The 23,563-nt window shown below is 38.5% G+C and overlaps 1 protein-coding gene across 1 annotated transcript; it reads right to left on the bottom strand.

Moving 5' to 3' along the window:
* Positions 1–1,521: 1,521 nt before the first annotated feature.
* Positions 1,522–22,097, bottom strand: LOC104957129 (CUB and sushi domain-containing protein 3-like). Its single transcript, XM_010784742.1, has 10 exons — positions 22,058–22,097; positions 18,154–18,394; positions 9,885–9,997; positions 8,596–8,673; positions 6,563–6,650; positions 5,646–5,770; positions 5,085–5,206; positions 3,320–3,423; positions 2,865–2,977; positions 1,522–1,547 (listed from the first exon to the last, which is right to left on the bottom strand). Exons 1-10 carry the CDS (start codon positions 22,095–22,097, stop codon positions 1,522–1,524), a joined length of 1,050 nt encoding a protein of 349 aa, XP_010783044.1.
* Positions 22,098–23,563: the final 1,466 nt, after the last annotated feature.

Below are 23,563 nucleotides of genomic sequence, written 5' to 3' on the forward strand. Positions count from 1 at the left end.
GCCAACATTTAAGAGAGTGTTGTACAGACTAACAGGACAAAACAAAAATAAATAATAACTAGACAATACAAAGAAAAAAAATAAGTATATAATAAAGAGGGAGAGGTGCTTAGTCTAAAACCTAGAGGCCTATTAAAGAATATTACATTTTCTCCAGTTTTAGAAAATAAATAACATCCCTGAGCCACTGAGCATTGGAAGGAGCTTTTTGGGATTTCCAGTGAATAAGAAGAAGTCGTCTTGCCAATAGCAAAGTAAAAGCCAGAATATCTAATTGCCTCGAGTTGTATATTGTAATCTTCTGGGCACCCGAATATGGCAATATGGGGAGAGATATCCTCAAAAAACTTCTTCCAAAAACATGAATGTAATTTGTTTGGCTTAAGGTTCTATTTTCTTCTGGTGATTGCATTTACACTTCAAAAATCACAAAGTTGTGTTAGTATGTCGACATTATCCTGCTGAACAAAATGTGTAGGTATCCTAAACTTGTGTTGGCCAAAGAGTTTATTTTCTGCATTATATCAAAATACAACAAAGAAATCTCATTGCTTTTTATCGATTCACCCCCTGCGATGCTAACATTCGGGTTGGCCTACAAAAGTACGTAATCACTGCGCCACTCAATCTAGAGCTGTGTTTTGTTTGTCCATCCTGAGCTACCGTAGAAACATGGCGGTGCAGAAAATTGGACGAGCTCCCTTCTTACAGTAGATACTGAGGGATCATTCAAAGGTAACAAAAACATAATGATTATTAAATAGTAAACACTTAAGTGACAAGAATGGCTACAGTAACGGAAATAAAACTCTGATGTTGTTTGATGTCCTTGACTTTGGGGCTATAGGTTGGTATTTGGCCACTGGACTATGGTGCAGGGTTCAGGGCATTACACGTCTCTGATTGTTGACAAAGCTCTAAATCAAACCCACACAATCCAGCAGTGATTGAACCCTGAGATTGTCAGATACAGTGTGACATGTAATGCTTCTATGTGATTGCTTTCTTTATGAAATAACCATTCAAGACATTTTTCTCGCAACAAATTCAGATGGAAAAGAAAATCCCAATAATATCAAGGTAGGAATGTGGAGTGCATTTGCTGTTCTGTTGTATTTACAGTGACCTTCAATCAGAATGTTAAACCCATGTAATCTCTTAAATACTACTAATATTCCATATACTTTTAGATATTAAATGAGAGTGTTGTAGTTTCTGTTTGTTTGGGATTAAGAAGATGTTACTGTGTCCTTTAGAACAAGAAGAGAATGTTCTAGTGCTAGTGAAGTGCTTTGTTCACCCTGCTATTCTAATTAGACATTATTCTAATTAATAGAGCATCTGTCCGCAAGCCACATGTAACATCTTCACACTGGTGCTGCACAGAGATGCAAAGCCATTCCTCCAGTGCCAGGTCACCTTGACATCATCTCTGCCATTTGTGCCATGTCTGGAGGCAGCAGCCATTTTTAACGTGTTGCCTCTTCCCCCTCAGCCCTGACATTCGGCACACAATGCATTTCATCTGTGGTTACAGGGCATTTTTCCTGAAAACACATATGGGATAGGACAGCCAGTGAAAAATGGAGAACAGAGCCTGAGTCTGAGTGCAAATAATAACCTATTATTTTGTCATTTCTCACATGCGTCTGCTTTTCCTGGCAGTTTCTGCTCTTTTCCAAGCGATGCTTCTCCATTTTGCTCTCTGCTTGATATCAAGCCCTGAAAATTGGTTTCTCAAATAAATCAAATCATACCGAAGCATTCAAACACACGCTGGAGACTTTACTACATGCACATGAATATCAAATTGTAATTGATATAGCATAGCAGGCAGATAAAAAGCCATTTCCTGTTTGTCTTATCGGCTTCGTCACATAGAGCAGGTTAACTGGGTGACATTTCCGCACTGGGCTGTCTCTATCAACAAAGGCCATCGCCAAATCCCACTGGGGCGTTCATATCTCGCAATATGTTGTCTTGCCTTTATTAAATCCATCTGACTGAAAGGTGGTATGATGTTTCAATGCACCAGCTAAAAGGGAAATCTCATGCAGAAGTTCCGACTGAGGATGGCACCTCAGTCCTCCATCACTTTGGCCAAAACAGGAATATCTCAATTGGATAGATTGTCATGATTGCGGTAAAATGTTGTGTTTTTACAAAAGTGGCTTAACCTGTTAAGCCCCGAGCCTGTTTTTCAGGTCTCAGGCTCGAAAATGACATTCTCAGAACAAATGACCATATCTTCCCTTCTAAAAGGGTTAAATTAATAATCTTTTTTCTCAAAGCAAGGTTACACCTGTGAGTTGGATGTAGAAGTGTCAGAATCAATATAGATTTTTTTTATTTTAAAGTAAATTCAGATTGAACACAGTAAAAAAAAAAAGAAGATTATTGTGTCGGTCCAAAAAAATAAAATTACTTATAGTTAAAACCACCCTTGAATGATGGGATGGTAGATTAAAAGCTTTAGGAATCCAAACTACAACATATAATAAGTACCCTGTATCAAGATTGATGCAAAACAAGTGAAATTTGACCTTTTTAGAGAGATTTAGCACAAAAAAAAAACTTCTGGGGTCATTTGAGTAGTATTATTCATCCCGCTTCCATCACATTAGTATGCATAGAAAGTGACAGGTGCTGTGACAGGTCACACCTCTCCCTACTTATGCTAATGATCTATGCATACTAATGTGATGGAAGCGGGATGAATAATACTACTCAAATGNGACAGATGGGCAGATAGGACAGAAAGGCAAACAGGAAAATGGATATGTTGCTTTACTGAAAGCGACAGTCCCAGACAGAGGCATGAAAACAGACAGGGACAGATGATATCAGCACTAAAGTCTGTGTACCTTTATAGTTGATCTTGAAGCCAATCGAGCCTACACTCTCATCAGACTGGAGATGGAGCCACATCTGATGGGACATGCTGACAATCAGGTCCGGGACAAAGCTCCCAGTCAGCCTGCAGATAGGGCAACAAAAAGTCACTATGGTATCAAAACCCGCTCTGAAACATCATGTGACAAGGAGTAAATATAACATGTGTCCTAACTCATGTGTAATGTATTGAAACAAAAAGAAAACAGACTGTATAACTGTAATTAAAGGGTATTACAGGGTTTACAACGCAAGTCTTCATTGAAATGGTGCAGTCATTACATTCTAATAGAGGTGATCAGCATATCATGGCTTCAAAACATTATGAAAACAAATGTAGATCTAGACAGCTATGAAACTAATTTAACAAAATGAGCAATATCAAAGTTCGATATATTTCCAATGGAGCAAGTCATTTGGTACTTACACTTGTATTATCGTTTTAGAATCACCTACTTCCCCTCCATCTCCGATTGTTAGTGAATCATACCCAATCTCTAGGTCGAACTCTTCAAAGTTGATCTGAATAACCTGAAATAAAATAAAAAGATAACTTGTATCCCCTGTCCTTTGATATGAGTTATGATGAAGCATGGCAGTGCATGTGAACTTTCTAAAAACGTTCTGTCTGTTATCCTACAGTGAGGATGGTTTGTGTGTTTACGGAGAATGACATTGTTGCCCTGACAGGTACATCTTTTTTTAACTGAGAGACTGTTTCTTCTGGGGATTTCCTGGTGACTGTTTCATTTTGGCAAAAAGACCGAAATGTTTTTGATCAAAAACCAAAACGTAAGACTTCCTACTTACCGTTTATTCAGATAGCTGCATACTATAGGCTACATTCTGCTACTGGTAGCAAAATCACTCATGTCTTTGAAATAAAAATGGAAGACAAAACACAAGAATTAACTTGTATTAAATGTGAGTGTTTATAGATGAAGACAAATTCCCTCGTTCATGACATACACCCCTACAAACAAAAGATACCATAAACACAATATGGAAAATGACAACAGCATCTCTTCACATTACTTTGAGTACAAATCAAATGCTAAAAACCAATTCTAGCAGGCAAATCTAAGAATCTAAAATGTTTAATTTCCTGTCTGCATTCACCCTTCAGATATCCTCGTCAGCTGTCACTGGTTAAGATCTTTTCTCCCTTACAAATGTACATCACGAAAGATTACATAATCACTGATCAAGCTGGCAACAGCCTTTTACACTTATAATGTTTATCTCTGCTGTAATGAAATATAGCAATATTATCTCAACCTACACTTTGCCGACATGGGTGAGTGATGAAAGAAAGGATGTTGGAATGACGGGTGTCACATCTGTTAATGACAAACATATGATGGCTGCTTGCTCATCCTTAACATCCCTTTCCCAGGCCATTGGGAGGACAATGCCAGCACAATATCCATGTATAACAGCCTCATTACAATACGCGCGTAAGCATAATTGCCATAATAACACTAATGGCCCAAGCTTCAGTGCCAAGTCAATGGCGTGTTTGCCTAGGCGAGGGCACGTTGGCACAGAGCTGTGGCACATGCCAGTCCTAGTGAGTCTGAGTGAGTGTAATCTGGATAGTTATTGTTAAGTAGAAGAATAACACTTAGTTACACCCCTGTGTAAATGACACCCTGGAATAACAATAGAGATGGAAATTAATGTAGGAGAGCAGTAATGACCATTACGAAAACAGCTTTGACCTTTTCACTTTGGGAAAAAGCTGATTTCATTCAATCATTATTTCTGTTTCCCAAAATGAATAAAGCAAATGGCTCAACTGTCAATAGTGGAGTCTAGTGCTAAAATGCAGCTAGGTAAATTAATGAGGGACAGTGAACTTAAGTCAAAACCCATGCATATTCCATGTAACCTTTTGCTACCTTGGAAAATAGATGCATACATAAATATGTATGCAGAAGGTTATGCCCAGACAAATGCTCTACACCGAAAGGAGGAAAGCAGGGTATCTACATGTTTCTGCAGACCCTGCACAAGAACAGATTTAATGACTAAATACTTTTTTACACCTCTGAAATGAAAAAAGTAAATTACTTCAGCAAAAGGAATCGACTAGACTGCAGTAAACACTGTTATTGAGTGTTATTGAATTTGAATAACTGGAATATTTTACTTTGTTTTCTCTATTGTAGACCCTGACTCTTTTGTAGTACCTTGTTTGGATCGCTGGCTGTGATGATCCACACACATTGGGAGTTACTCTCATACTGAATAGGAAAGTTAGGAGATGTAAAAGTCCCAGAGGGTCCTTGTAGATTCGACCCACACGTTTTCACTGGAAAGGCATAAAGATAAACATAAGGAGACAGACAATAAACATATTAAGTTATAAGGCATTTAAAACATCTTTGATTATTCAGATACACATACAGTATTTGTATATACATCATTTAGTAGGTAAATCCACATGAATATGCTCAGAAGGCAGTGTTATAACTCCTCCATTGTGATATGACAGACTTTTAATGTATTGTTTGCACAAATACAGAGAGAATGTGTATTAGCGGCATTTCCATTAATCAAATTCTAAAAGGTCCTACAGGTATTATGAAACAGAAAAACAGAGCATTTTGGAAGGTAAAATTAGAGTGATACAGCAAAGGCTCTCATACATAATTAACAAAAATGAACTTTCCTCTATCCACATAGAGCCTATATCCAGAGGCACTGCCTTAATCAAACTGTTTTATTAGCTCTTCAGAAGCCCCGCTCACCCTTGCAGATGGGTCTGTGGTCGCTCCAAGCAGCGAAGACTTCTGCCACTCGCTGGCAGGTAATCGTTTTGGAGCCCTGCAGCACATGGTCTTCATCACAGGTAAATTGAGCAGTTGCTCCAATGCTGAGAAGATAACAAACACTATCAATGCCTGAAAGAGCAAATCAATTGCTAAAAATTACTCCAGAAGAAATATCAAATTCATGATTTAACTAATGTCATCATAACAGGTTTACATCGCACATCAATACTGTATATCGTTATTCAGTAGACACAGGTCGAATTTCTTGATTAATTCATTCATTATTCTCAGTCTCCAAATATACAGCATAAATGTCAGAGTGAAATAATGGTAACCTTTTCACATGAACTGATAAACACCTTAATTAGGTTCATTTGATTGCTGGACATTTAATATATTGCTGGATAGACCTAATAATAGAGAGTTATCTTAGACATAGAGTGCATACTTATGTAAACAATAAAAACATATACTCAGTTTTACAGGGACCTGAGAGTTGATTTAACTGTGGCATGAAGCTGCATTCTGCCCAACATATCAGATTATTAAGTCTGCAACATGTCAAAGAAAATAGTCAAAAAGTCATGTGGATCTTTATTCTCTGCTGAGAAGTGCACAAAATACAAGCAGCAAGAAGATTATCTATGACCCTGGCAAATCGAACAAAGACTCCATAATGAATTGAAATATTGTAAATCTTCCAAACTGATGCAGGTTTCCCTAACAAGATTAAAACTGTGTTTGTTCAAACCGTGTTTGGAGATTTAACAGAATGTGACAGCAATAATTGAAATATGCTGCGTTTCCTAACACTGAAATTGGATGGAGAACCCTTCTCAACTATATCCCACCAACTGAGCAGCATCTCTTCAGCTGCTGGAGCACCAACTCACCTGAAGTTGGAGCCAGTGCGTTTGCCATTCTCCGACTCCCCTGGGTCGGGGCAGTAATTAGACACCTGTTTGAATCCTCCCTCATTCACTGAGAGAGAAAGAGAAGGACCAAGAATGCTGTGAGAAAGGCACTTTAGTTGGCCGAGCTCTGTACTTACAGAAAACACCCAGAAGTTGTGGTCTTATCCGGTAACATCATTTGGTTCCAGGAATGACATCTGTTTACCATACAGTGACTTGTTTGTGGTGGCTGCCATCATTTTAACATTGGCCACCACATATTGATTTTAAATTGTTTTGTTATTTAAAAAGGGTGAAATCATGTTTGATTTTAAAGCTGCACGCAGGGCATTGATTCGCTCAGTCCCTCCTTTCCCACTTTCACAAACACATTGACAACGGACTGTTTGTGAAAAGCAATGCAAACTCTGAATAAAAACATGTTTATGCACAAGAGAAAGGGTTGTTGTTGGCTATTGCTGGAGGAGAAAATAAGTCGGCGGACTGAATTGATCTAGATTTCATGAATTGTTAGTATCATGAACACAAAAACAATTCCAAAACTGATGCATTGTAGGTGACTGATACGTTATGTGAATCTATCTTCTTAACCCATCGCTTTCATTTTGACACCCTATTTCTGATATTATCTATAAGCAGCAGTATGAAGTGCCTAGCTAGTAAATATTGCAATAAGTCAATTTTAGCTTCGACCACAATTAGAATCTTATTCTATGGGGAAGACTGCCAGCCAACACGGTCACAGAGTTTGGCTTGCCAGTCATTTGGCAGCGCTGATTGTGATGATACACATGTGCTTTCTGATATCAGCTTGAGTGCCCAGGGTAAATGCTACTCTTACCAGAGCTACACAAAATAAAAGGAAATATATCTGGGCCCAAAAGGGACTAAGAGGATTAACTATCAATTGCAAAAGCTACAACTATCACTCAGTGAGACTCTCCTTACATAATAAAAGTTTAAGTGCACTACATAAGGCCTACTAGATATTCTTATGAATAGAGTATAGCCTTTGAGAGTAGAGAAGTGGCTAAGAAGAAAGAAAAAAGCTCAGCTATGTTGTGACTTTTAACAAGCTCCCCCTCACATTAGGATCTGTAAATCAAAGACTGCATGAAGTGGAAATTAATATCATGAAATATGTAGGACCATTATTATGGTTCAGGTTTGTTGTAGAATTAGCAATAAGACATCGACCCACACACACAAAGGCACTTGGTTTTTAAAAACGGATCAGTGTTCCTTGACACTGTGTGTCAAGGAACACTGAGTGTTTTTGCCTTGACATTGTTCAGGAAGTTCATCAGCTTTGAAGTTAATTGTTGCAGGTGATGAAACAGGGTTCAATTATATGCAATAAACCCACAAGGCACATGAAGTTATCTTTATAGTGTTTTAAATTATATACAGTATTGCCTCAGAAAAGATTAACGGGTTCTGCATTATTCATGTCTCCATGCAAGGTGAATCTATGACACATAAGGTAATAAAGATTACAACCTGTTATCATTGAAGTGTATAGCACACAGTGGAGTAAGAGGGAATTGTGTTGCAGGTTAATGTGAATGACAGAGCTCCTCAAGCAATTAGAATGCATTCACTTTGGTCTGAAGAGTACACAAATCATCTGACAAGTGAGTGGTCACTCAACCTTGACTACCGCTGTGTGTTTAGTTGACACAGTGCATGAACATATTGACAATCTGATGTGCTGCTGAAATAGTAGAGAAACACTAGAGCTGATCGAATTCAGCATTGTTGATTCAAAATACATAACTAGGCCTGATCTCCGAGTGTCAGGACAGGAAGTCTGTTACATGAGCGGAAATAGGTCATCAGAAAGAAAAAGAGACTGCACTTCTGCAAAATCTAGTACTGTAGCTTAATTTCTTCACCAAATGATGCAGCAAAGAAAATAGACAAGAAACAAACAAAGACCCAGAACACAAGCCCTACATAAACAAAAAATCCAAACAATGAAAACAGTTGCATAAGAAAAATAAAAGACTTACTCAAAGACAGTTTGTTAGTGTTGTCCTTTCCTGGTAATAATTTTACCCCTCTGGATTTAAGCTCTCCAGAGCTTTTCACTGGTCGAGAGCAATAGAAAGAGTTCATTAGATAAAAGAAGTTACAGTATTAGATGTGAGAAGATACAGTACAATGGTTTCTTTCTCTAGATAATAATTCCTATGAAGAACATCAACATTAATTGCTACTGGTGAGAATCTTTTTGCAAAAGGAAATGAGTCCAATGGCTCTGATGCATTCCTAAGGGTTGCCCTGGCAATTCTATAAAACTTAAATTAGTTTCTCATGTTTGGTCATTTATTTAACTCAGACATATTAAACAGTGGATCAAAATTGATTGGTCAGAGCAGATTAAATGGTTAGAGCTTGTAGGGGGAAAATGCTACACTGAATTGAAGAGCAGCCAAAGGACTGCAATGCTACAGCCCAAGACAGTCTCATTAAGCACAGTAAGAGCCATATTGCTCACAAAAGCCAGGTGATGCAAGCGGCAGTCATCATTTTTAATCATCAAAAGCATAGCCAAAAGCAATAAATGATTTCTCAAGCAAAAACAAGGCTGTTTGAATTTGACAACATTTAGATAATACCTCTCCTGTGAACTACACTGTTGGTCAAATGGTTCATTCAACCCATTGTTAACGTAATGCTCAAAAGCACTAATAAAACCTCGTAGTGCCTGTTGGTGGTTAAAAAAGATTTGCCCTTTACATCATAATTAACACACGCATATACAAATTGCTTTACGACAACACAACCATGCACTGCAATAGGAGAGAAATACGATTTTTCATCTATTGATTTCATGTCTCCATTTACAATGAGTTCCACCATGTGCATGTTACTGAAGATTTTATAAAGCCTTTTATTGTGAGGTTGCAGGTTTCATATCTGGCTTGGTGCCAGGCTTTAAGCCTTTGTAGTATAGTGTATGCAGCACATACTGTGACTTTAAAGTCCTGCCAGAGAACAATGTCAGGGTAATGGATTATCGAGCTGCTGGAGCTCGGTTTCATAAGAGGAAAGCATATACAGTATTTATCTCTGAAATGTTTTTGATTAACAAAGGCCCTTTGAAGTCAATGGTTTGAAGCAAAGAAGACCCTAATGCCCTCTACAGAGGAGGTATTAATCAAACTCTATAATATTCAGTTAACAAAAGATCAAAAACATGTTTTGCAATTACAGTGTGTTCTTCTTACGATGATCCCTTTATGCTTAAGGAGGGGACCCTCTATTATGATGTGCAAATTAAGTAATCATGTCTTACCTTGATACTGGGCCCTGAAGCCTTTGTGGCGGTGGTTGCTTTCTGTCACGAAATGCAGCCGGAGCCAGTTTGTGTTGCTGATGATGGGTGCTGGAATATTCATTCCAGTTATCCTGAGTGTAAAGAGTCACAACATAAAGAAAACACATGTCATCGGTTTAAACCTTTACTCAACTAAAGAGCTTATCTGTCAATGGCATTCTTGTGTTGCCATAATCACCTACAAGAAAAAAGGTAATTGGGTAAAATGAAGAAACCATGAATAAAAACGTTGGAGAATATTATATGAACTTAGAAAGATGAGAAAAATGCATCCATTTATTTAGTATGTCAGGATTTACAAGTATATGCACAAATTAGTGGCAAATAGTAACAAAGAGAAAGAATGAGCGCGTTTTAATTGTGCTGTTGTTTACATTGGCAGGGGTCTTTGTCAAAACTTGCCTGTGTGAGTCAAGTCTGTGTGTCCTGACTACATCTGCTGTACCGTGTGTAATGGCGTTTCAAATGCAGCATCAGGGACCATTTATAATTGGGAGATTTAAAGCGGCCAGGGGCCTTTCTTGTTTGTATGGCTGAACAGCTATGGCTTTTTTCAATTGTCTTTCAATGCCAGCACCACACCCTGTCGTACCACGGTCAAGAGCACACAATGCCATTCTAATAATAATAATAATAATTTCAATTTATATAGCGCCTTTCACGAAACCCAAGGACGCTTTACACTGGGAAGTAACAAAACAAAACAAAACTGTTTGAATTCTACAGTAGCTATCAAACAGAGACTGGGGACAGAGTGAGAAAGAGTGGAGTGCAGTTGAGCCCAGTGTTCCCAAATCGGCTCAGTGGAACAAAAAACAATGTGTTAACTTGTTATTTTGCCTGTGTGTGAGCGTAGTCGTGTTTAAGGTTGGTTTTTTAATCTAATTTCTTTGGCATTTACTGCAGAGTCACCAAAGGGGCAGGCTGGAAAAAAATAAATAATCAAAGAAATGTGAAGGTGGCAGTGAGAAAGAGATAGGAAGAGAGTAATACGAATGAATAGAGAATGACTTTTTCCCCTCAGTGGCCATTTCAGACATAGGAAAAACATTAGCAAGTCTATTTGACATTATGTCAACTAACCAATATTATTCCAGAGAAGGGAGATCAGAGAGATTATAGGCTGTTGCATGCTTTACTTTTTGATTCTCTAGCAAACAAATTACCATTTTTTGAATACTGATACTTTAATACTAATTATCCATCACAAGGATAGATGGCAGTTCCCAGTAAAGAATTAATACGATATTTATTCTCGCACAAAAGTTTACCTTTTCTCTCATTGCTTCAATGTTAAAATGCTAATGGTACCAATAAACGGCAGAATGAAAAAGAGCAGCCCTAAGGTAGCCGGACTATTTAGGAAAAGGTGCCTTCATGTTGCCTGTAGTGAGAGCAGCAAATTATCACAAGATTTCTGCTAGTAGTCTAAAGGAAAATGGATGGTGACAATAAAGCTGTAACCATCTGGATGTTTCATGGATGCTCAAGGCAGAGCAGGAGTGATCTTACGAATGTATGAACAGCAGAAGTTAATATACTGTTTTCTCCATGGCAAAATATGGGAGTGGAAGTGAAACATGATCTGCCATGAACACTAGATAAAGGCTTGATGACACTCTACAGAGGAACAATGGGAACATTTGTGTCCATGTGAAGCAATTGCAAACCATTCTATTTATTTAACAACAGTCTGTATATAAACTTACTACCCCTGATGTGACCTGAGAAATCTCAGTTTGCAAACATGTTCTCTTGCTTCTCATGATGTCTTTATGTAAGCAAAAGGTAATGCAAAATAATTGAGATCTACTTTACAAAAATTGTACGTTTGTCGCTAGTACTTGTCGATGTATTTGTCATTCCAAACAAAATAAATTAGTGGATAATAGGCTGCCTATTCCTTTTAAAACATTGAAAAAGTATTGAATGCTGTCTACTGTTTTTTCATTGTAAGTCCGATTGGTCAAATTGATTCCTCTCATAATGCACCATTCCATCTCCGCAGACTCACTCAGGCTGTCCATTTGATCCTTCACAAATACAGTATGCAAAATGGCTTTTCAGAGATTACTTCCTAGCATGAGTGAAGTGTTTTTATGTGCTTGCTTTGATCAAAATCTGAGCATGGTTCCTATCATTTATTTGGGGCGTCTCAAGGACTAATGGTAGATTCTGACATTGGTTTGAGAGGCAAATCAGAGTTCTCATTACATTCTCTAAGTAAAATGGAGTCGATAGGGAAGGATATGGGGTTAACGGGAGCATCGCATCAAAATACCAACGCAACGAGTCTCAATGTGCAGATACTGTGGCCGAATGTGGCATTGAGGCCAGAGGGAGAAGTTGTGATCTCTAGTGACTTAATTTCACAGTGAAGTCAGTCATACGTAAAGTAGGTTAACCACAGATAATAAGTGATCAATTCCAATTTGACAGAAAAAGATAGGGCCAGGAGATTATTTATTTTCCTTTACCTTTCCCCAACCCGTTCAATCACACTCAAACAGTCTTGAAGTGAAGTTGCTGGGAAATTCAACAATAATTACATTTGGCTACACAAACCACAAAAACCTAAACATTTACGGTTTGAAATGAAAATAATCACTTTTTGAATAAATATGATGAAGTTGAATTTATATTGTTTGTGTGTTGGTCTTTTTATGAGGAGGTGGATCTTTCAGATCAAATTGTCTATGGTATCTTTCACATTCTATTCTAAGTGTATAATGTAGTGATGGATTCACACTGGTCTGGTTCCGGTCTTGATTTGGTCTCGCCCTGCCTTGGTACACTCCGGTTTTGGTCAGGACTTGGACTTGGTTAAGGTGGTCTTGACTACAACACTACTGGCCACTTTATTAGGTACACCTGTTCATAACACAAATATCTCATCAGCCAATCACATGGCAATAACTAAATGCATTTAGGCATTTAGACATGGTCAAGACGACCTGGTGAAGTTCATAGAGTGGCCGGTGAGTGTAAATTACTTTTAAAATATATTTTGTGAAGGGATAAGCTCTATATCGCTCCTCTAATTAGTCCCTCTTTAAAGGCTGTTCTGGGGTTGTACTTGTACAGTGTGGTGCCTGTCTGCCAGCAGATTGACTTGTGAGAACAGTAAGCCTGTCACAGTATACCCAGTAGTTTCTTACAATAATTTCCCTGGTGTAATACCTGGGTCAATTGTCAATTCATCTTCCTTCAATCAAACATTGCATTCTTCACAGGCAGACTGCAGTAGAGGACGATAGCTTTTAGAGACATGTTGATGGCTCATATTTTGCCTGGGAAGATCAATAATAACTCCAAGGAAGAAGAAATTGAATCCAATACACATGGTATTATAACCAAAAGTTGGAAATGTATCCGCAGGGCTCCTCTTGCTCGAAACCCGCTTTGAATATTGTAATCTTTCTCTGACAACCATTTAGCCGGTCTGCTTGAATAGGGCTGTTCATATTCAGTAAACTAAACAAATATTGCCAGATTGCTTGGCGCATTAACAATTTATTCTTTAATCTCAGCTTCATTCGGATGTTTACAACATGCAGAGTAAATGTAATAGTACCCATTGAGAAAAAAATCTGCTAAGACACTAAATGATGGAAAGGTAAATATGGAGAGGAAGCATAAAGACATTTTACAGAACATTTTGCGATCATATTCCGTAGTATATAAGCAGAAAAGTGTATCAAATAACCGCATAGCCCTTCAGTCTTTTCAGGTTACGTGTCCTTATTTGAAATAATGAGTGATGTGTAATCTACAGCTTGTTGTTTTTGCCCTTTGCAAGCAGGGCTGTACAATCATATTAAAGGTCGGAAGAATAACAAAAAACAGTTTTCCTTGGTCCAGCTAGACTCCGAAGTTGGCATTCGTAAAAAGGAAACTGAGATTTCTTTGTCTATTTTCAAGGTAATTGATGTGTAGCCTCACATCAACCTTCCCCAGCAGAGAACTGATAGAAATCTTCAATTGATAAAAGGATACAAATTCCTGTCAGCAAAACATATTCCTTGTCCAAGACTCTTGGCTTTTGAGTACTATTAGGAATTTTTTTTTTTTTAGCAGTCGTCATCATCCATCATCCCCTTTCAGCAAATTGGCAGGCAAAATTGGGCAGTTTAAAAGCTTACTTCATTTTATATTTTATAACAACTTAAATATTCCAAATAAATTAAATATTGTAATATTCTTAGTATCTTATAGAATATCTTATTCTCCAGTATGAAAGTGAATCATTCTTTTAGGGATGACGTTTTTTTTTAATACAATATTAGTAATATTGTATTAAAAAAAAACGTCATCCCTAAAAGAATGATATATTACTTTTCTATCTTCATACTTGAGATATTGTTTATCACTCTGTTTTACCACAGGTTGAGAGAGGATAACAAGTCAAGTTGGGACACAGTATAAGTCCATTTGCCTGAAAAAGGCTAAGAGGAGATGTTAAATCTGGCTGACTTTGAGGTTCCAGGCTGTCAATCATCGTTAAGCAGCTCTAAACCTCAAGGGTACATTGACAGTTTGCTTGTCTCTGCCTGCAGCTGGTGCTATATGTTAGGATGCTTCAAAGTTTAGCTGTCCATTGGCCTTGTACACAGCGAGAGACACTCATAAAATAAAGGCGAGTGAGAGCAATGAAATGTTTGGGCATGCGAGAATTGCTCACTCTGAATTGTGTTTGTTTGCTTGTCTCTTTGTTTACCTGGCTGAGTTGAAGCCTTCCCTCTCCGCTTCACTCTAGCTCACTGAGTCCCATTAGGATTGTTGGGCTTACAACCAGAAGTCGGCCTGACAGCCTCCGACATTTGGTGTCATACAATAACATCTTGGAGATTCAAAGCATTCCAGTTATGCATAATGAGTGCTTACCACACACCTGAACAACAACTTCAAATAGATGATGTTACTTATTAAATTGCTTTGCCTGAATAAACACAATATTTGTCTTTTTTACCATCTCCTTGGACACAGGACTGAAAATAACCTATTTGAAGCCACCAGTTCACTCTTAAGGGTTAAAACTCCAAAGTATATTGAGTAGTATGCATTGCATGTTATATTCCATTGATTTAAAAAAGAAAAAATAGAGATAGTGATATATGCTAATGTTTTACTGCTGTTAAATAATGCTGTGCATTTGCCAGTAAAAAGTTTGAAAGACATTTGTTTTTAATCATTATTCGCAGTTCAACAGTCTCTCAACCGTGTAAAGATATTCCATGCCTAGAGAATTAATTAAGAAAAATAAATAGTTATAAAATGCATGGATTCTCTTAAATCCTGAAAAACAAGATATTACTAGACAACACAATGCATTTACCACTGGGGCTTTCAGAGGCATTTCTGTCAGTGAAAGAGTTAATGTTGGAGAGAAGAGGATTACCTGATCAGTGTCATCACCATATCCTCTTCCTGTCAAACTCCTAAGCTACGTCAACATTCAATACTTAGCAGTCAACACCACACTCAGAGCACCTCTCCTTTGACTCCCCATGTCTCTCACTGACACACTGTCTGTCTTTCTCTCCCCCTCTGACTCCGGGAGACAACTCTCAGGGACAACAAAGCTTGTACCTCAGTGATTGATTAGAGCTTCTTTCAGCCAATTACAATTAATGCCCGGCAGGATCATATAAACCTGGCAAATGCTCCCCTTCGCTCAGCACAGGGAAAAGATGGATAACATTAGCCTCAAGGTTGGGGGTCAAACCCATTTAATTGTTCCTTGTTTGAGTTGGGAGTACCTTCTACATCAAGCCTTTACAGGAATCCATCAAGTGTCTGAAGGCTGCTTTTTAAACAAAACTCTGTTCAAGATGTATAGGTCATGTGGTCTTTAATTTGACTTATCACACAGAGAGTCACGCATGCGTTCTGTTAAGACATATTCAAAAGGTTCTCTGCACACAACTGTCCATGCAAATTCATTAAGGTACATTAACATGCCAGCTGGCCTTTCCCCTTAAGTTTCCAATACATGTGGCTGATTTTAGAGTGCTGCTCTTGTCAAATATTACGACTTCGTGCTCATGCATAAACAGACCCTTTGTTTTTTTGCATGCTTCAAGATTGCAGCAAGAAGGCCTCGTTATCCCAAGAACTGAGACACAGTCCTAAGGCGATACAGCCTTGTTTTATCAAGCTCACACCTCTCTTTGGAATAAATTAAGAGCTGCCGATGCAGTATCGCACTCTCTTGTGATCTGTAAAATCTACTCAACAGCTATTTATTCTCTCTACTAGGGACGTGCACAGACATTTGGAGGGGCTATTGCTCTAAACTGGAAAAAGGGCCTCCCCCCTTGTTTTTAATGTAAAAGGTTCATACAATAAAATGGGGTGGCTGTGGCTCAGTGGGTAGTGTGCTGGACTTCGAACCAGGGGATAGCAAATTTGAGTCTCACAGCAGTCAGCATGTCGTTGTGTCCCTGAGACACTTCACCCCAAATTGCTCCTCTGGGGATTGTCCACAGTATTGAGTAAGTAAGTCTCTTTGGATAAAAGCGTCTAACAAATGACATGTAATGTAATGTAATAAAAACACAACACTGTCATTGCAAGTGACACTCATTGACTTTCATGACCAACTGCTAAATTCGTTATTCAGGCAAATGTTTTGTTTTGCGGTCCATATCTCATTAAAATATCTAATGTTAGTAACTATTAAAGAAAAATGGGGACAATTCTGTTTTAATGTAGTTTGACCATTGTAACTGCTGGGAAGACATAGGCTACTGATAAATTGGGGCTTCTAACAAATTACCTTAAATAAACTCACTAATTAATTAAACCAGTTCAATACGCATTATTCTTATCATTCTTTATGAGCGCAGTAACAGTGAGGTATTTAATTACTTATGTATTTAGAATTCCATAACTTCATAACAGAGATGGTCAAACTAAAGTGGAGACATGGCAGAAATCCTACAATAAAGCGGGACATTGAACTGTTCACCCGTGAGAAGGCAATCAAGAAAAGAGAGTGAGCGGCCCCGTTGAGGGAGTTTAGAGATGAAAAGACACAGAAAGACAAAAGCACAATAACAAGTATATTTAGGTGTGTTTTTTGTAAATAACCGACGGTGTCAAGAGGAAGTAAAGTCCCCTGGTTTGTCCCCTATACCCTAACGCCAGGCAGGCATTTTGGTGTGATCACCATAGCCATATGAGGCCGGACTCGGAGGGCTTTCCTTTGCTTCCGGCTGTCAGATTGTAAACAAAGTCACGTGACTGGGGGCAGATGACAACGCTGACAAGTTGTGTTTTTATCGCAGTGAGACGCTACAATACTAATTGTGGGCTTATCATGTTGATTCGGCCACAGTAGAAAACAAAAAAAACTCTCGCTCTCTCCAGAGGGGCAGGTCAGACAAAAATGGCAAACGGGCCGTTGCTCGGGCAACATTAGCCCGTACCTGTGCACGTCCCTGCTCTCTACGAGCGTCCATAACCTTCTGTTTTTGTTATAAATAAACAACATTTTTAGATATGCAGGATTTTTATCACTATGGTGCCCATAAAAAGACTGATCTAGGTGAGTCATTTATATTTTCAAACTGAATGTAATCTTATTGTTGGATTAAATCAATTGTTATAGTTTATTATTAACCATACTGATTGTTTTGCCATTGCTTTCGAATAGTCAAGCTCTTTATTGCAACCCAGGCCATCAAATCAATTAAAGTTCTATCTCTTTGTATTTATTCCTCTTTTTCACACACGCCTACTACTTGATGTAGTTCTTTTGTATGTTTAGGGTCCAGTTTGGGTTTGAACGTGCAGGTTTGGGGCTGTAAGCTCATTGTAACACTATGTTATATTGGGTCACACGGATAAACACAAGTTCTTACTTAATTGTAACTTCAAATTGTCAATTGAAACTTTCTTGCTAGCGTCTCTGGATTATAAAATGTCTGGCCTACATTTGGTTTGGCAGCCCTGTCTGCTAAATGAATATAGGCCATGATTTACCAAGAGTATTTTTAGCATATAGCGTATATCACACAGGTTTAACAATAACAAGAAAACTATTGAGATAATTATCAACTGATGCATAACACATGTTATCTTCAGTTCAACCTAATCTTACTTTTATGCAATCCCTTATCAACACCATACAACATGCTCCAAAACCAAAACTAGTTGTATCAGTGCTCTGCTTGTTAAATATAATCAATAAAAGAGCCACACTCTTTCTCACAGCTCAACTCACCAGATGCTTGCCGGATCAGATCCTTCTACTTCAAGATAATCCGACTTCTCCTCCATCTGAAATTCAGTGAAAACCAAGGAGATGGTGTCCCCGGGATCTGCCAAGATGGTCCACTTACACTCCCCACTGCTGCCAAGGCCCCCAGCAGCTCCACCAGCACTGGTGGAATCACCGCTGGGGAAATCAAAGCTGGAGATGAGCCCGCTGGAGCCCCTCAGGGTGCCACCGCATGTGTCCTCCGCTGTCAGTCACCAAAGAGAAAAGCAAAAAGGTTATGTCGGAGTTCAAAATGTCAAAACAAGTGGCTTCAGGCATAAAACATTCATACCTGTCACTTCAAATAAATTAAAAAACAGCAAAATACCAATTTGGAAGCTGATCTTAAAGCTGCACAGGCTCTTTAAACACATCATTATACTGTATTATTATTATTTTAAAAACGCAAGCTGTCGAGTCCAGTGCCTACAGTTACTGTAATTATGTTACTGTAATGTTGTGCTCTTTCCTCTCTTTTCCCTGATCTTGTCTCCTCCCTTTATCCAAGAGTCAGTAATTCCTCATTATGTCCTCCAAGCCCCCTAAAGTTGAAGGAAACAAACAAATGATGATAAACAGGGCTTGTGGTGTGAAATTGCATATTTTTTTCCCCCAATGTGGGAAGCATGGCACGTCAGTTGAATGTTAATGCACTCAACCATAACAGTGGCTTTCTCTATTTCCCTCCAGATCCCTTTCCCCCCTTTCTCCCCCACCCTTTCTTATATCTCTCTCTCTCTCTCTCTTTCTCTCGCTTCATCCCTCCCCTCCGAGCCCTCTCAGATCTTTCTACTATTAGTCACCATCCTCCCCTCTACCCCTGTATCCGTTTTTTCTCCCTTAAGAATTCTAATGATGGCAGGGCTTTCACAGTTTTCACATCATTTAAGACTAATATGTGACACTCAGCTGGGCCAGCTGAAACCTTTGATGGCTCAGCGCTCCACTCAGGGCTGTCAGAGCTGCCAGCCTTGGAACATTCCTGCATGCTGCATTACATGATTGGTCAAGGAACAAGGAAGCTGGTGTATGAAATTCAAAAGAAGATTAAGAAAAAAGAGGTGAAGATGGGAGAGCAGGAGCTGCTAGTTAGCTTGATCTATGTCCTTTGACACATTAGCTGAAGCGTAGCATCTGATCAAAGTCTTCATAGAAGGAGCAGAGATGTCATTGATACTGTGTGAGACATCAATGGCTGAACACACATATGATTTAGATCAAAGGCCGACTGGTTTGAAGACTACACCAAGGGCAGGATTGTATTTGTTGAATGCCTAAAGCCTAGTAACAAGAGAAGCAAGTGTCAGTGATAGATTGTGTATCCTTAAATCATTTAAGATGGCATAGAGTGCCAAAGAGATGTGTTGATTAAATTCAGAAAGGCTCAAATGTAACTTTCAAGTGTCTATTCAAGTCAAACCAAAGGTACCATATCACTTTCTAACCCTGATGACAGACAGTGGGGTAGCGTAAAGTGTCCTTGTGTCATTCAAGGCAAAGAAAGCAATAAAGGAGTGGAGGAAACGCATTAGATAATGAGGATGGAGAGAGTAGGAGAAGAGAGGAGACAAAAAGGTGGAACAGAAAGATGCAGGGGGATAGGTGAGAGGTAAGTGTGAGTAAAAAAGGCAAAAGGATAGGAAATAAACGAGAGATAAACTGGAATTTTGCAAGAGACCAAGACAAACAGGAGAAATAACAGGGATGGGATAGAAAGAAGAAATGTCAACAGGTAAGCTTAAAGACAATCAAACAAGCATATCTGCAGCCAAAACCCACCCTCATCGTATCAGTGACTCGAGCGAATGGTAGCAAATGTCCCTTTCATAGGACCCTCTAGTCTAGTTCATTTCACCCCTCTCCTACACGCAATACTTACGCTCCCATAACACCAGAATTCAGTAATGACCACATATGACTTGAAAAAAGTCAAGCTGTACTTTTCTAGAAACTAAAGACTAGCTTGTCTAAAAAGTCATGATTATGTTTTGAGTATTAGTGTATTCAAAATGGAGTTTTACTATTTAAAAAACCATATAAGACATTTGATGAGTAGTGTTTCTATCAAACAGTATAAGTTCAAACACCCATACATTCTTCATTCTACTACATTTTTAAGCATCTTTAAGCTAAAAACGTCCTATTCGTTCAATTGCTCTGCTTTTATTTACCTTTTTATTCTCCATCATTTAAAGTTATTCAAAGCTGGTGACATCGCAACACAAAACTGGCTGGTGGAGAACTATTAGCAGCCACAGAAAAACTAAAGAATCATGGACTTTTTGGAAGGACTACAAAGTAAATTCACTTTATGATGACCAAAACTGGATGGACTGATACAGAAACTTGGGGGTTGAGCTTCTAGCTCTTACTGCTAAGTATTTGCTACTTTTTTTTAACGCACTCTAGAATACTGAGACATTGATTTCTCATTCAGTGCTACATAAAATATGCAAAAATTGAACCTGGCAAAATTCACTACACCTAGAAATTATTCATTATTTCAGCTATTATCTTGTCGCGAGAAAGACATTTAGTTAATTGCATTAATCCCTGTGTGGAAATAAGGTAATAATTAATCAAAAACACTTTTGCACATGCACTACTTTTGAAACTTTCCAAGGTCTAGTAACAATTCCGGTAAATGAATCACAGTATAAACTAAAGCAACAGAATTATTTTTAAAAGCTGAAAACGAATGATAGAAAATCCTTTCAACTAAACAAGATTAGATTAGATAGAACTTTATTCATTCCGAAGGAAATTATTGGGGCAGGGGCAGGATCAACTCCTGAACAACAACAAAAAGCCGGCGTTTTATCCAGTTTGTACACAACGATGGAGAAACTTAAAAAGCAGCAGTGGTCCACTGAAGAGACCAGCTACCTACTGGGAATCTGGTCTTCTGAAGAGGTACAGAGGAAGCTGGAGCTCAATCGGCCATTGTTGTTGTTGTCGGTGTCAGCTGTGAGGGGTTTCCGCGTGGTTTGGCTTTATGAAGCAGGCACGCAAACGGTTACGTCATGACGCAAACGATGACGCAATGACGCAGCACCAGTCGGACTCTGGGCGGTGTGAAAAGAGCCAGAGCTAAACCGAAGAACCGGTTCTGAACCTGAAAAGCTCTAGCACGGAGCTTGAACCGGAGTTGCGTTGGTGTGAATGAGGTAAGAGACCAAGGTCTAGGAGCATTGTGCAATGAAAATTCTATATGAATCAATCCATTATCAACACACAGTAAGACTCAGAGTAAATTAAGTCATGGTGAGAGGAGCATACAGACAGCAGAAACCAAAGGCTGCCACCCAGCTCTGTTTATGTTCTCATTCTTACTGAAGGCACAGAGGACACAACGTTGCCACTGTGGGAAACGATACCACTGACATAATCATAATAAAAAAAAGAGACAATGAAAAGGCTCAGGCAAGCCGTAAACAAAAATGAAAGCCCTTTTTGTTCCTTAGTTCTTTGAACACCAGAGTACGAAGCTAGAACACATGAACAATAGCTCCTTTTTAGTTTTCTTTGAAGTGTTTTCCATGATAACACACTTGCTCTCTGATCGACCCTAAACATCATTCAACTCAGTTGGTGGCAGCAAAATGAGAGTGACAGGTACAAAAGGTAGTGCTGCATGTAGATTACCCACTGTCTACAAGCAACTTTGCAGCAAGGCTTTGGTCAAACCAATAAAGCTTCCAGTCTTTCTTTGGTTTATGTACTACCGATTACAAAACCTTCCTCTAAGGCATTTAGTTAGATTTCCACAACCACCTTTAGTGATAAAAAAACGTTTTTATAACTCATTAATATGTCTACAGTTGTAGGCAATTAAATATCACAGGACAATAGGGTTGATGCATTGTACCTTGACAGGTTTCGTAGCCATTTATTTTAAAGGCATCCATGCATGGTACTGTATACCATAAACCGGCAAACTGCTGTCATAAGCTAAATAAATGCTTTGCAGCTAGAACATTTTAAACGGCTTGAACTGGATAATGCTCACAGGTTCCTTATATTCACGTGCAGCGTTTGATTGGGATGCATCGCAGCATTTGAGGTACTGTAGTGCGCCAACAAGGTTTAGTGACAAAAAAGCAAATCATTAGAGCATGTCTGGATTTAAAGAAGGAGGAGGATCTGTCTCTTAAAAACGGTGGCAGTGTAAGAAAAAAAGAAAGATGGTGGCGAGGATTAGGACTGCTTTAGCTGAGCTCATTTACATCCCCAGCATCGGCAATCTAATGCTACTTGAGCAGGGATTAAGCCTCTCTCCCCTTGACTTTGATCAGACAACACTTGTCTTTCTACTTAGAAATATTCACCCCCAAGGATTGAAAGGAAGGAGCTCATGTATAATGTTCACACTACCTTAGGTTTTTCCTTTGTCATAATCCCTGTGTTAATGCTAGGCAGGGACTATGTCTACAGTACATTTCTCATTTGCTCCGCTCCAAGTCATGTTTAACATGTATAGGGTTAAGGAGTAGTAAAGGGATCTGGAATAGCTGCTGAGATGCGATTCATGTTGCACCAAGTTGTTGGGGGTTATTTTAATATAGTGAGCACTTCTTCGTCATTTCAGATTTTAAATGAATAAAGAGACATTATTTAAGTTAGTAATATGGGACCACTAAATGGTGCAATAATTTGATCATTTTAAAAGAAAAACAATCCTCAAATAATATTTGTATTCTTTAGTTTATGTTAGTTATCTAATTACACTGCTGCTCTTTATCAGATCTTTAAAAGATGTCTTGCTATACTTTGGAAAACATAGTGAGATATTTTAATATAAGTAATAACTGTAGACAATTTAGCACCCAATTGGATGTTAAGAAAAATCTTGCGATAGCAATTCAAAATTTTAGAAGCAGAGAGCTGAAAAAGGAATGGAAGAGAGAACTGATTGTTTAGTCCAGTCAAATAACTAGATATAGAATTGTTTTTAAAGAAGCAAGTTTTTTTAATGGCCTTGTTCTCTTATTCTGTTGGACAGTGCTAGCAGTAAGAATGACAGTCTATGAATAAACCTCATTGTCATGTTACCACGCTGTCCCTGTTGCTGCCTGGTTTAATGAATGTCCAGAGACAATTTAGATGGAAGAGTCTAAATGGGCTCCTGGGAGGGGCAGTGGCAACTTACCATTAGAATAGCCAGTAATTCAACATCTCACTGCCCTCCTGCTTGAGGCTGACGCTGTCTGCTTTTGATGTCAATCTTTCAGTCTCTTCAACCCTATACTTATAACTCCCCTCCATTTATATCTAATTACCGCTCTGTCTCTGTTTTTGTGTCAAGCTTTTAAGCTCTCTTTAAAAGAGACAGTGTCACAAAAATAAACACACATTTATGGCTAATTTAAATGGG

This window comes from Notothenia coriiceps, unplaced genomic scaffold (assembly GCF_000735185.1).
Source record: "Notothenia coriiceps isolate Sejong01 unplaced genomic scaffold, NC01 NC01_scaffold00026424, whole genome shotgun sequence".
Taxonomy (NCBI): domain Eukaryota; kingdom Metazoa; phylum Chordata; class Actinopteri; order Perciformes; family Nototheniidae; genus Notothenia; species Notothenia coriiceps.